The sequence below is a fragment of the Phaethon aethereus genome (assembly GCF_964289735.1).
Source record: "Phaethon aethereus genome assembly, chromosome: 2".
NCBI lineage: Eukaryota > Metazoa > Chordata > Aves > Phaethontiformes > Phaethontidae > Phaethon > Phaethon aethereus.
In genome coordinates this window covers 6,057,932-6,071,584 of record NC_138582.1, presented here as the reverse complement: position 1 = coordinate 6,071,584, position 13,653 = coordinate 6,057,932, and the positions used below count along the sequence as shown (strand labels likewise).

Below are 13,653 nucleotides of genomic sequence, written 5' to 3'. Positions count from 1 at the left end.
CTGCCGATGTTGTGCTTGGATATATGCTATTTTGTATTCGACTAGTATCTCCTGCACCCCAGCAACGTGCCGTGTTACATAGCACAGACATCCTCACCAGCGCATAGACCTTGTCAAAGCAGTGAAAGACAACAGGATGTTGCTGCAGGGTGCTTTTATTATTAACATCATTGTCCTTCTGCAACCTCATCACAACAGTCATGGCTCTGCCATTCTTCAAAACAGCCCATCATTATTTAAGCTGTCACAGATTAAAATAGAAAGTTGCTATTTATATACACATAGAAGCATAAGGAAACATTTTCTGCAGTTTCAGTCACGCACATCTGAGCACTGATGCGCTCATGTTCTTTCATGCCAGCAGAAAACATACTCCAAAACACATCTCATTATCATCCAAAATTTCTCACTGCAGAGAGCAGACCAAGTCTTGCCAAAAAAACCCACAGCACATTGCTGAGGATGTCTGACCTTCCAAGACCCAGAAATTTTTTCCCTTCCCACAGTGTTTCGTAATAACTGAGTAACTTTTGGTGGGATGCAATTAGTTTATTCACTAAACAGGTATAAATTCAGTGACTGAGTTTGCAGAAGTGATTCAGATGGAAATAGTTTTGAATAGAAATTGTTCCCAAACATTTATTTAATCACACAGATGGTGAAACTGGAAACCACCAACACCACCAACATTCATCTCTTCAGCAATGTTGTGAATCTTTGTTTTCTTCCAGTAGAAGTGTTCTTAAGTCAGTTGTCTCACAGCTCTATTTGTAACTAAGCACAGAAGGAAAATGTGCGTATGATGAATGTATATGTGTGCATATCAAAGAAGCTTGCACAATATGCAGGATAATATAGATTGCACTGTGAAACTTGAAGCAGAGATCACAACTGCTCTCCTATCCTGGTAACTAGGAAGAAGAGTCCTGAGGAAAGTGGCCTGCATTTAACATCAGCTCATGACTCAGTCTTGCTAAGGATAACAGATTGTGGGTACTCCTTTACTCTAGTCTCAGGAAATTATAGAGTGTGACTGGGAGGCTTTTACCTAACCTATGGATATCTAGTAGTGCTGAGCAAGGCACAGAACAGAAGCAGCACATGGTTTTCCAGGTAACTTATGAAAGCTGTGCATGACCTAGTGAATAACACTAACTTGCAAAAATGACAGTTTAAAAGCTACAGGAAAAGATTGTGGAACTCACTCTAAGAGTGGCATAAAACAGCAACAGAGAAGATCAAATGCAAGCCTAGAGCAAATATACAAGGTGGCCAGAGTCTCCTTCACTCCCACTCTCACCCAAAACTATATGAACTCAGACATATGCCAAACTGACTCTTATTTCTCAAAATCAACTCCTCAATTTCTTCTGAAACTGTTTTCTTTGTTGTTGTTGTTGTTGTTGTTGTTTTTACTGAACAAATGAACTACCACATAATACTGACCTTTTGACCTTTAGGACCTTCAGGGCCAACTGGACCTCTCTCCCCCTAAAACAAAAAACCATGATTAGACATACTGGCTTCTCATTATATAATAGAGCAAGGGGCCCAATCCCACAGCAACTGAGGTCAACAAAAATATTTTCAGCTTTTAGTGGAGAACAGACTAAAAATTACATGCCCTCAACAGCAATGACAGTGAAGCTGGCTTCTCAGTGGTCCCAGTCACAGGCAGTATAAGCAAACTCAGTGCTTTTAAAAGCTATGAGATTTTTTGAGTGTGCTTATATTTACTTCCAGAATCTCTTCTTTTTTATTTGAAGAAGGATGCACATAACTAGGCTGGATAAGAATAACCACTTTGTTTTCAAGGTTGTTACCAGGACTACCAGCATGATCAAAATCACTGAATTAGGTAAAGAGAAAACACCTGGAAAGACTCCTGCTACCTCTACAGACCTCTAACAGACTGCTGTTACCTCTTCAGTCTGGAGAAGAGGAAGCTGAGGGGAGACCTCATCGCTCTCTACAACTACCTGAAAGGAGGTTGTGGTGAGGTGGGTGTTGGTCTCTTCTCCCAAGTAACTAGCGATAGGACAAGAGGAAATAGCCTGACGTTGTGCCAGGGGACAAGATTGGATATTAGGAAAAATTTCTTCACTGAGAGAGTGGTCAAGCATGCGAACAGGCTGCCCAGGGAGGTGGTGGAGTCACCATCACTGGAACTGTTCAAAAAACGTGTGGATGTGGCATTTCAGGACATGGTTTAGTGGGCATGGTGGTGTTGGGTTGATGGTTGGACTTGATGATCTTGAAGGTCTTTTCCAACCTTAATGTTTCTGTGTGATTTGTGTCTGTGTCATTCTGTGTGACACCCCACCTGTGAATAACACATAACTCGCTCTTTCTATGAAGTGCATTCCACCATTAGCTCTTAAAGTGATTCACAAACAAATACAGCCCTTCTTATAACTCAGTTGCATGGTGTCATACTCCTATTTCAAAACCCATCCAGCGTGTCTCAAATGAAACACTCAGCTCAGCGCTCACCTTTTGTCCAGCAGGACAGGAGCAGTTGACAGTCTTGAGGTGGCCAACTTGCTCATTGCCAACAGTGGGCCTCAATTCCAGGGGAGGTGCTTCCGTCAGGACCGTGACCTGGCACTACACCCAAACATTCAAGGTCATGATGAAGCCTTTGATGCTAAGAAAGCTTCCTCTTTCACCCGCATTAGAGAAACCGCATAGGCATTACTGGATAACACACACAGCTAAATGAGTCATAGTGAGGAACGAAATCCCACAAAAGCCATTCATTCAAGCAACAGGGAAAATTGTGGCAAAATGAAAAATAAGTCTCTTTAACCAGGATAGAGAGGAGAAGAGTGAAAGGAGGGTGGAAGTTTCTAATGAGAGCTATGCACAGGAAACTAAGCAGCAACTGGTACCATTTTAGCTCTTAAAAAAAAATCCCCCAAAACAATGGGAAACATGTTGAATATCTCCTGCTGAATTTTTGTTGTTCTATCATCACTTCAGGGTTTTGTCGCACCTGACAGTTTGACAAGGAAAGAGCAATGTGGAAACTTCGAATTCCTCATACTCACCTCTGCAGTGATCCTTTTCTGGCACTGCTACATTACCAATTATATAGTTAGGTTTCCTTCACCATCATTAAAATCTACTACATAAGACAGGGAACATATGACAGTGTGGGATTATAATTTTTTTTAAAGAAGAGTGTTCATGTGAAAATGAATAAATGACAAAAAGAAACTTACTGGTCCAGAGGGAATGTCACAGCAGGTCTCCAACTCAGCATGCCGAGAGTCACAGTAAATAACCATCCGCTGAAGATCAAACTAGAAGACAAAGTGAGGCAACAGTCTCAGAGACAGTAAATTATTAAAGACCGCATATCTTTTTGCTTAGATACAAACTGTGCAGGTGAAACCAAACAAAAGCCAGATGGGGCTAAATTCATAGTGATTCTATGGATCCTGTAGTCAATCTCTCTCCTCTCCATATCAATAATGGCCCAATGCCGCAGCATGCTTCAAGAGTGCTGAGCTAAGGAGACCCAGAATATGCCTATTAAAATTCTGGTGCAGGTTTTCATACAAATAAGGAGGCATGCAAATCTCCATGTCCTGGCCAAATTTGTGTCTGACAAGACATATTCTGACCACTTCCATCCTTCCTAAAATTTCGTTTAGACATAAAGGTTGGTTTTTTCCTTTTATGCCTTGCATCTTCTGACCATTTCCCCCTGCATGGGAAATGTTATTAGCACATTTAATAAGCATATTCCATTAATTTTGCACAGCTGAGAAAGTTTACACAAGTCTCAAAACACCGAACAATCACGCATAAGTTATACCAGGTTAACACTGCCACCAGACAATGAGGTCCAGCCTGCAGTTCTCAGCTTTGGTTCAACTGGATCAAGAATGATTTAATATATTTCATTAATAATAATTAATATAATTAATTAAATAAATATTATTTAATAATTATTTAATATCTGATTATTTTTTTCCTCAGTTTTCTGAGGAACTGAGAATATATTATGACTCTCCTGAGTTAACAAGCTTTCTTTTTTTCTCCATCTCTTCCTATCTCAGGTGGAAACATTCATAATGCCAAGATCAGTAGTTCAGTATCCAGTCTGATGGTATTTGTGGATGATTTTGTCTCTGATTTTAACTGTAGAACATTCTGGGACTAGACAGAAAGATTGAATTAATTTCTCATTTTTAATCCCTATTACAGAGATACTGATAATCTCACATAGAAAGACATCAAGTCTTGAGACACCAAGCGATAAGATGCCAATCTGCCTTAGCTACGTAACACAGATAATGTTTCAGTGATGCTGCTTCAGGAACCCCCCAAAACTCCATTCACATGCTGCAAACCCAATGCTGAACATCACCCCAGCTCTAATCGGCACACACAGTACTTACATCAATGGGGACACTATCATACAAGCGTTTGCCAATCACCGTCTTTCCTTGAATGTCAATATTTTCCCTGTCTTCAATAGGCAGCATCTGCACCAGTCTGCAGTCTATGTAAAGTGAGACAGCCTTTGACTGAATGCTGAGGGCAATTTTGTGCCAGCTGCGGTCAAAAAGATCATTGACTCGTGCATTTCGGAAGACCACTCTCACGGCGTCCTTGGTGAGCCCAATGGCATTGTACTCCACAGCTTTGTTCTCTCCGTCCAGTCGGATCGAGACCTACGGGCAAACAGAAATTATTTTGCTAGTAAAGTTCAAAGCCTCCTCCTTCCTTCTGCCTGCCTTCCATTGCAATTGAATCCCCAAAGTCAGGGATGGTACAACATGTGGGGAGAAGCCCACGCAAAAAGCGGAGGACAGAGTTTTGTGTGAGATATGAAGTTGAACCGGGAGCCTACAACTGTTCTAGCAAATAAGACTGGGCAGGGCACAGGTTTGGGTGCAGACCCATGACCATCTGAAGATTTCTCTTGTGAGTACAATCCTTGGCATGGTTTCACCACACACCACCTTGATGTCTCCCAGGCAACGCTTGGGCATGGCTGGGCAGTAGCACATGTCAGAGGCATCTACCAAAGGCAGATAGACAAAGCTGAAGACTGTTTTAGATCCCTGTATCCTGTGCCCTCCTCCACTACTTCCCAGCAGGCTCTGTGCTCTTTAGTACCCATCACATGTCCTCAACCGTCCCATGGGACATGGACAAATTCCTCATTGCCTGGTATGAAACCAATCTGATGAGCTGTAGCACTGCCCACACTTTATTTCAGGTGCTTTGAACAGAAAACTGAAACACACAATAGCCTTACGGTAGAAGAGACGTAGGACCATGTATTACAGTGTGAACACAGCCAGGCCATGCCACTTAAAGCCAGTGCTGAAGACTGGTTCCTGGCCTAATCCGGTTAATGAGAAATAGAAGAGACAATGCCTAGGGATATGGGAAAGTTAGAAGGGTTTAAGGACAGATGGCCTCGAATGTCTTCCTTTCTGCCTAAAATAATCAAGTGTAACACACAGGATATGAGGTCCTAAGTGACTGTTCTTAAGCAAAGCATTTTCAAGTGAAAGTGGAAAAAATAGTCCTTTTTAATTCTGTATTAAATCATGTCACGCCACTTGATTGCTGCAGAATCAAAATCCCACCCCTGCCTCCTTCCATCTTTCCCCCTCTACCTGTCTCTGCCTTTCTCATCCCACAAGCCATTCCTAACAGCATCTTGCTACACGCTCTCACCACATTGCAAGTTATGGATCTGGCAAAAATAGGCTTTTGAAGACATTATACTTTTCGTTCATTTACAAATTGATTTCTTCTTTTATCAAAATCAGGCAGTTATGAGCAAGCAGCAGGGAACAGAGCAAAGCGCAGAGCCACGGGAACAAAGAGTGAGTCCGCAAGCTGCAGAGCCGGAATGAGTTTGGCCACATCGGCACCAAGCCGTGTCTGATGTAACTAGCCCAGGGCAGGCTGACTCCAGGTCTGACCCAACACCTCCATGCAGCTGAGCACCATGCTGCCTGGAAATGCCAGCTCGGATCAGCGTTAGCTCAGAAGTGTCTGCAGTCTGTAAGCTCTGCAGGTCTGCAATGTAGTGGCCAAACCACTACCAATTTGACATGAAACAAGGTTCATGAGGCTCTAAGGCACTTCTGGCACCACAATTTAAGGTACTTTTGAAAATATTACTGAGAAACTTGAGTGTTTTTTTCTCTCCACACCTAAACAGTGCAAGTTTTCATCTGCATCCAAGAAATACTGAGTGCTATACACATTCTCACTCTGCAGCAATTAGGAATCATGTAGCACAGTAAATCATGTTTCATTTAACAAAGTGCAGCTGATATTTCCGTATGAATCTTTTATCATTGTCTGAAACTCAGTTAGCTAAGTCCTCAGACTGCACCTGTCCTTCACTGTGAGTTCCCCAAAACCTTTTGAATACCAGTCCCAAAGCAACAATACTGTGTTCCATGGCTACACGAGCCCATGCTGACAGACCAGTTGAAAGTCACGGGTACTGCCATCAGCACCATCTTTGTAATGAACAGAAAAACATACAGTTCATCCAAACCACTCCCTCCTCAAGCACACTCAAACCCCTAAACTATAGCATGCTGCTAAGGACATGCTGTATAGGAACAGACAGCACTTTATTACACTCTTATAGAATTTTTCTTCTGAGAAACTGAGAGTAGGTGAAAAAAACTATTATTAGATCAAATTCTGCAGCAGCCAGGACTCAGGGTTGCGGAGCAATAATAGGAGATACATCCACATCCTAAGTAGGGAACCCACAATGCCTTTGCATGATATCTAGAAGTCTATGCAAAAACTTGACACAGCTCACTGCTCTGTGGTACATCTTGTATGGCTATCTGTTTCCAAACAGGAAAAATATTTTCCCTAAACAGAACTATGTGAACAAAACAATCAAACACCTAACAGTGTTTTCAAGAGCAAGGATGGTATATTTTTCTCCCGCTTTCGAACTAAAACATCTATCTGCATGCTAATAAAAAAGGTTACGCAAACCTTTCTCCAGGGTTTGAATTACAGGTAAAGGATTTTTGGCAAAATGAACTGAAAGACAGACAAAAGGATTTTTATTAGTCCACGAGGAAAAAGAAGTGGGAGATTAAGGCAAGAAAGTTGGTTCATGCAACAGAAGAGAAACAAGGGTGCTCTTGCTGGCTGCAAAGGGCCTCATACCTGTGGTATGCCATACTTGTCAATAATCTGCCAAATATACCAGTCTTCTTTCCTGGAAGTCTTCCGGAATTTGAAGGTAGTTACAAAGGCATATTCATCAGGCAGACCTTGTGGAAATACGTCCCTGGTATGAGGAGAGAAAACAAGAGCAATGTATCAGGTTTAGCAGGGAAGAGCAAAACTTCTAAAACTCTCTGCATGTCCCAGCAACACTTCACAAAAGCATCACATAGTTCCTACAAAATTTGCTGTATTTGGCAGCCTGCAGAGAGATGAACATGAGCTTGTGCCATGGTTCTGTGGTTCTGTTCTTGAGGACCCCTTTTTGAAATAATGGCTCTCAAATTAAGTAAGAAAAAGTGAAAATCTTCAGTCTAGTATCCATCACGTCAAAGCAGCTGTTTTTCACCTGATGCTTCAGTTCATGCAATGTGTAAACCATTCAGGTGTGCTCTTGGATGCACTGGAGACCTGTGACTTTTCACAATGAGCAGGCACACCTGAAATCTCTATAAATGTACAGTTATAGCAAAAAATATTGTAATATATGTCCCAAAACAGGCACTACACCTCATGCCTGCCCAAGAAGATATTCCTCAGCTGATGGACTGGGAGAACGGAAGAACATGTTCTAGCAAAGACATGGACCTGTTCGATCGGGTCCAGAGGAGAGCCACAAGAATGATCAGAGGGATGGAACACTTCTCCTATGGAGAAAGGCTGAGAGAGTTGGCGTTATTCAGTCTCAAGAAGAGAATGTTCCAGGGAGACTTTCCTGCAACCTTTCAGTGCTTGGGGATAGACTTTTAACCAGGCCTATTGCAATAGGACAAGGGGTAGTGGTTTTAAACTAAAAGAAGATTTTTTTTTTGTAATGAGGGTGGTGAAACACTGGCACAGGTTGCCCAGAGAGGTGGTAGATGCCCTGTCCCTGGAAACATTCATGGTCATGTTGGATGAGGCTCTAAGCAATGGGTTCTAGTTGAAGATGTTCCTGCTTATTGCAGGGGGGGTTGGACTAGATGACCTTAAGTAGTCCCTTCCAACCCAAAATACTCTATGATACTGTGAACCTTCTCAACCCAAACATTACATACATATTAGGCAAAAATATATTCAGTGTGACACCACAATCCATTCATATGTCTGAGGTTACCAAAACCAGCACTGTTTGACTCAGCCCCAACATAAGAACATACCGTAACATGAGCATGCAGGGGTAGACAGAAGGGATATCTAACCCAGTATTATTATTTTTTTGTCGCTAGCCATTACTGGATGCCTAAGAATGAGAATGAGCAGAACAAACATACCCCCCGCTGCCTCCAACTCTTTGGGATCCAGTGGTTAGATTCAGGGACAAGTACAATTTCTAATTGTAATCTTAACTTTTTATGGATTTATCTTGTACGGACTTCTCCCTTTGAACTCAGGTAAACTTATTACATCCACAGCATCCTTTGGCAAGGACTCACACAGCTCTGCTACTCACCGTATAATGAGCCTCCTCTTGTTGGTTTAGGACCTAGCTCAGTTCTTATAAGGGACAACACGATGAACCTATTCTTTTTCTATTTTTTTATGTCATTCATGATTTTGAAAACTCTACTTATAATGCCTCTAAGCCATCTCTTTTTCCAGCTGAAGAGTCCCCATTAACTTCATTGCTCCTCATGCCCAAACCAGCCTTCTCCTCTGATCATTCCTAAAAAGGCCCTTCCTAAATATCATGTCTTTGCTTCTGGACTTCTAAGCAGTCAGGCATAAGCACCCCTTAGAAAACAAAACACAGCGGCAGCAATTAATGAAGAGCAAAGCAATGAAGACAGATTCTCTTAAGGAATATTTGAGATAGTACATCACTATGCAGAAACAGGCACAAAGGCACACAAAACTAGAGGTGCTCAATAGTGTTTAAAGGAAAAATCTTCAAAATTTCCAAAATACATTGTTTTGCAGTTACAGCAAAGGTTAAAAGCCAGTGTTTCCTAATGTCAAAATATTAAATCATTTTTTAATCTGTGCTTTGAATTTCCTGTCTTTTTAGCCACATTAAAAATTCAGAACATTGTGGTTTCATCCACTACTGTGGCTTTTGCTATATAAAAAGCCCATGCAGACACCATTATATGCTGGTTTTCCTGCTGGGGACACAGGCACTCTCTGAAGTCTTCCAACACAAAACTGAAACAGGCTCCCACCAGCTTCTTTACAAAATCATTTCTTTAGGAGAGCAGACAAGGCTGTCTCACTTCTTGGTACTAGCTATTCACAAAATAGCCCTCCCTGGTCACAGATCCACCTCACGCCAGAATCCATCTCTCCCATGGCACACCAAATAGCCAGACACTCCCTCCCTCCATGACAAAACAAGTTTGTTGGTTGGCACTCCTGTGGCAGAGTTGCTATGGTGAATTCCACTGGTATGACTGGGGCACTTAAAACCACTGAGAAAGTTAATGGGTTGTTTGGCAAGAGAGAGGTCAGTCACATCAGCCCTCCCACCAGGGCACCCGACCAGGTCTCCTTCACCATTGACATGCCTTAATGCAAATTTCCTGTCAGAAACTCAGGCTTTGTACAGTCACTGTGTCCAAGTTTGTCAGAGAAGATGATGCATGTTTCAGCTTTTAACATCCACCTCTTCAAGAAACTTCAGCAAGGTGGCAATGTTGATAGTTGAAGAGGCGTTGCTTATCACTCCATCCTCTTGAACAAAAACCATGGATGTTTCTACATGAGAGTGCTGCCAGTGGGGCCATTTCCCTGGGGGTCAGCTCCTCAAACTCTGCCTTTTCAGCACACATGCCTATTGCATTTACCTTCACTCACTCCTCACCACCTATCTTCACTGTCACAACTGGATAAATGAGTTCACTCTCTGTCCTGTCCTTTAGAATTCTGATTCGAATTTTGGGCGCACACAGTGTCCAATACACAAATCTGAACTACTTTCCTAGTTACAGCCTATCACCAACTCCAGCCTGCTACTGAATGAAAAGCAAACAGTGAAGTGGCTCCTCAGTTAATACAGTGGTGGCACAAGGTAGTGGAGTTACAGCTCTGAGGGTGTTTTGTTCTCCTCCTGATCCAAAGCACGCTTACTATCATCACATCAACAGCAGCAGGACACATACTTTCAAGGCTGCCTTTCCCCAATGGTTTTTCAACTCCGCATATGCAGGTGTGTTTCATTCCAAGTACAAATTAAAGGCTGTGGCTGTGACTGTGGCATCATTGCTTTGCTGAGCAGGGAGGTATAGGAGCATGTGGTTGAAATTAGTCCCCCATGATACCACACTGAGCCTTGGGCGTGACAACCTACAACCAAATCTGGAAGAGCCAACTGCTGGCCCCTGTGCTAAGACAGTCTTTCTAGGTACCTCTGAGCTGGGAACAGGAACATCACCATGCCAGCTTAAATTCAAAAAGGGTTTTCAGATGCTTAATGCCCACAAAAATAACTGGGAGTTAGGTAGCTAAATATCCTTGTGAGTCTGGCCACACCTCATCACACAGAGACTGAGAAATGGCCCATCAGGTAGATTTAAACTGATAGAAAGCTATAATGACCTATTACCTGTCACCCTCAACTGATTTCTAAAGACAACGAAGAACTGGCTGCAAGTTCCCAATAGAGAAAGGTTTAGTGTCAAAAGCAAATCTAAAGACACTCTCACTGCTCTGAAGATATGATAAAAGCTGTTTCTGAAGTCCTTGGTCCCTGCATCTTTTACGGAGATGCATTACTGCATAAATAACAAAAACTCTGTTTATGAGTTTTCATTTATTTCCTCACTAAAAAGTGATCTCCATCTAGAAGCTCAGCTTTACTTAAGAATCCAAGGGCAGGAATTGCAGTCCCCAGAAATGTTTTATTTCCTTCTTTCACCCAAGGCTGAATTGAACTGATGATCCATATTATGGAGCTTTGCTAGATGCCTGGTACCTACAGGGAGCACTCTGCCAGCTCCTTGGTCTATAATTCTGACAACAGGATGGATTGCAGAAAAGGCCATAATAAAAATCCAAGGCAAGTGAATCCCCCAGTGCTGCAGGTTAGTCCAAGAGTTAATTAACCCAACTCCAAGGTCAGGTAAATCATAGCTTCTACACAGAAAAAAAATATAATAATCAGGCAGGAGATTCTTTTAGCCATCCCCCATTTTCAAGATATAGCCTACTTCTTACATGGTTTTGTTTGGCATAAGAGCCTACATCTGTGACAATCAGCATGAGATCCTACATCAATAATAGTAACATAATGGAGAAAAATAAGAGTATCAGTTCCCATTTCAAACACTGAATGTAACAACAATTAATAGGGTTTCTGCATTTGGTGAGGAAGGGCATGATTAATGTATTTGGGAAATTTGACCACTTCTACAACAACTAAAACCCCCTAATACTCAATATAACTCATTGACTATTAGTGGTCTTCAGGTCTGAAACAAGGCTGGAGAAAACCAGTTCATGCCCATATGCATCATATCACCAGAGGCTCTTAAAATGACAGAAAAAAAAAGGGAGAAAAAAAGGAAAAAGGAAAAGAAAAGGCTGTAGGATTGTCAGAACACAGAATCAACCCCACTCATACATCTCTTTGGCAGAGATCTCTTTGGCCGCTACTTCAGAAACCTCAGTGATGGAATAGATAAAACCTCCATCTGTAATTTCTTCCTGTGTTTCACTATCCTACATGCTACAAAAAAGTTTATCCTAAATCTCACTTGCTGCAGTATAATCTTCCTGATATAACTTTTTTTCCCACAAGGAAGCATGTGAACAAGTTGTTCTTGCCTGCAGCCTTTTATATGTCTATGAGCTCTCCAGTCAGTCTTTTATTCTCTAAAAGACCAAAAAAGCCTTCAGTCATTCCACCTCAGCCAGGATTCATCTCCTTTACCTTGTTAGAAGTAGGAGTAAATAATGGTAAGGGTCCATTTGCTAGCCACGAGAGAAGTTCAACTGAATGCTTACTTCCCAAAGAGAGTGATTGTATCCAAACTGCCTTCGGGGCGCAGTCACTGGCATGCTCCATCCTGCAAACCCCGCCCAGGCATTGTCTGGGATAACATTGCTTGACATCGGCCAAAACTAACTTGACTTGAGCACACGACGAGGTGAAGAGCACAAATGATACCAGCCTAGAGCTGGGGCCCATGAATTCACTCTGTTTCCTTGGTCAGTAAAGAAGCAGCTTACAAGGAACTTTTCAGGTGTGCTCCTAATAGACATTCTCCTACCAACTTCACAGCAGATTTGGACAGACACATTTCTTCTAGATGACAAGCACTTGTCTGACAATAGAGGTCATGAGATCAGATAGGGACTACAGCAAGATCCTTCAGCTAAGGCTGATCTCACCACTTCCTTAGAGCAAGGAGCCACGTCTCTCATCCCTGGCTTTGACACAGCATCTTGGCCTCTTTCCAACTCCAGGACCATGAGAAATTTTGGGACAGGTCACAGACCAAGACTAACAGCTTCCTCTGATATGGGGGAGGAGTGGGGAAAAGGTGTAGCATTAAATCACAAATCCCAGAATCACTGAGAGTGGAAGGGACCACTTGTGATCATCTAGTCTAAAGAAAGTTTTTTGTGTGTTCAGATTGAATTTCATGTTTTTAATTTCCTTCTTGTCCTGTCATTGGTTATCACTGAGAAGAGTCTGGCTCCATCTTCTTTGCTTCCTCCCCATCAGGTATTTTGGATGGATAAGATCCCCCTCCAAGCCTTTTCTTCTCCAGGCTGAAGAATCTTAGTTGTCTCTGCCTTTCGTCGTATGAAATATATGTTTGAGAAGAAGTAAGGAACAAGGAAGCATTCAACAGGTTTCATGTTTAGTGTAGGAGACCTTGGAAGCTTTGGGTAGAATTTTCTTCTCTGTGGAGCAGAACGAATTTTGAGACCAGGGCAAGAGCTCATGGAGAAACCCAAGGCAGGTAACTGAAGTAAAAGCTGAGGTGAGGAGCCAAAGTCTCCAGACAAACACGTCAAGTTATACATGCCCAAAAAAACCCAAGACTCAGAAACATGGGGAGACGACACTGTACTAATATAAAGAGCAAACAGATCATGATCAGAAGCAAGGCCAAGCATCAGGAAATTCTGTGACGTGGCAGCTGGGATAAGGACCAAGCTAGGCTTGGTCCAGATCAGGCAAGAGAAAATTGAGGGATGAACATGGCAGGAGGGAGGCTCTGGAGTCAGGACTAGGAGAAACAGATGGAGAACAGAAAAGGATAGTGAGCCAAAAGCTTGGCATTAGCCAAGACAATAGCAATGAGAAACAAGCCTGAGTTCCCAAAAACAGAAATATGGGGCAGAGTTTTGGTCAGAAGACCTATTGAGGAACCATAAGCAAACGGTAGGAGACCCCCAGTTACCTGAAGAGTGGAGAGAAGAACCAGCCAGATTTAGGGACTAGCCCTCAGCCAGCTAGAGAGGCTTGTAAGTCCCTCAGTGACCAGT

The 13,653-nt window shown here is 42.4% G+C and overlaps 1 protein-coding gene across 1 annotated transcript in view; it reads right to left on the bottom strand.

Moving 5' to 3' along the window:
• COL22A1 (collagen type XXII alpha 1 chain) overlaps window positions 1-13,653 on the bottom strand; it is a gene marked incomplete at both ends in the record, with an annotated part of 226,292 nt that overhangs the window by 134,222 nt on the left and 78,417 nt on the right. Inside the window, 5 exons of the mRNA XM_082015057.1 lie at window positions 1,447-1,491; window positions 2,494-2,607; window positions 3,225-3,305; window positions 4,410-4,685; window positions 7,180-7,303. Coding sequence (XP_081871183.1) covers window positions 1,447-1,491; window positions 2,494-2,607; window positions 3,225-3,305; window positions 4,410-4,685; window positions 7,180-7,303 — 640 coding nt within the window. The remainder of the gene's footprint in view (window positions 1-1,446; window positions 1,492-2,493; window positions 2,608-3,224; window positions 3,306-4,409; window positions 4,686-7,179; window positions 7,304-13,653) is intronic.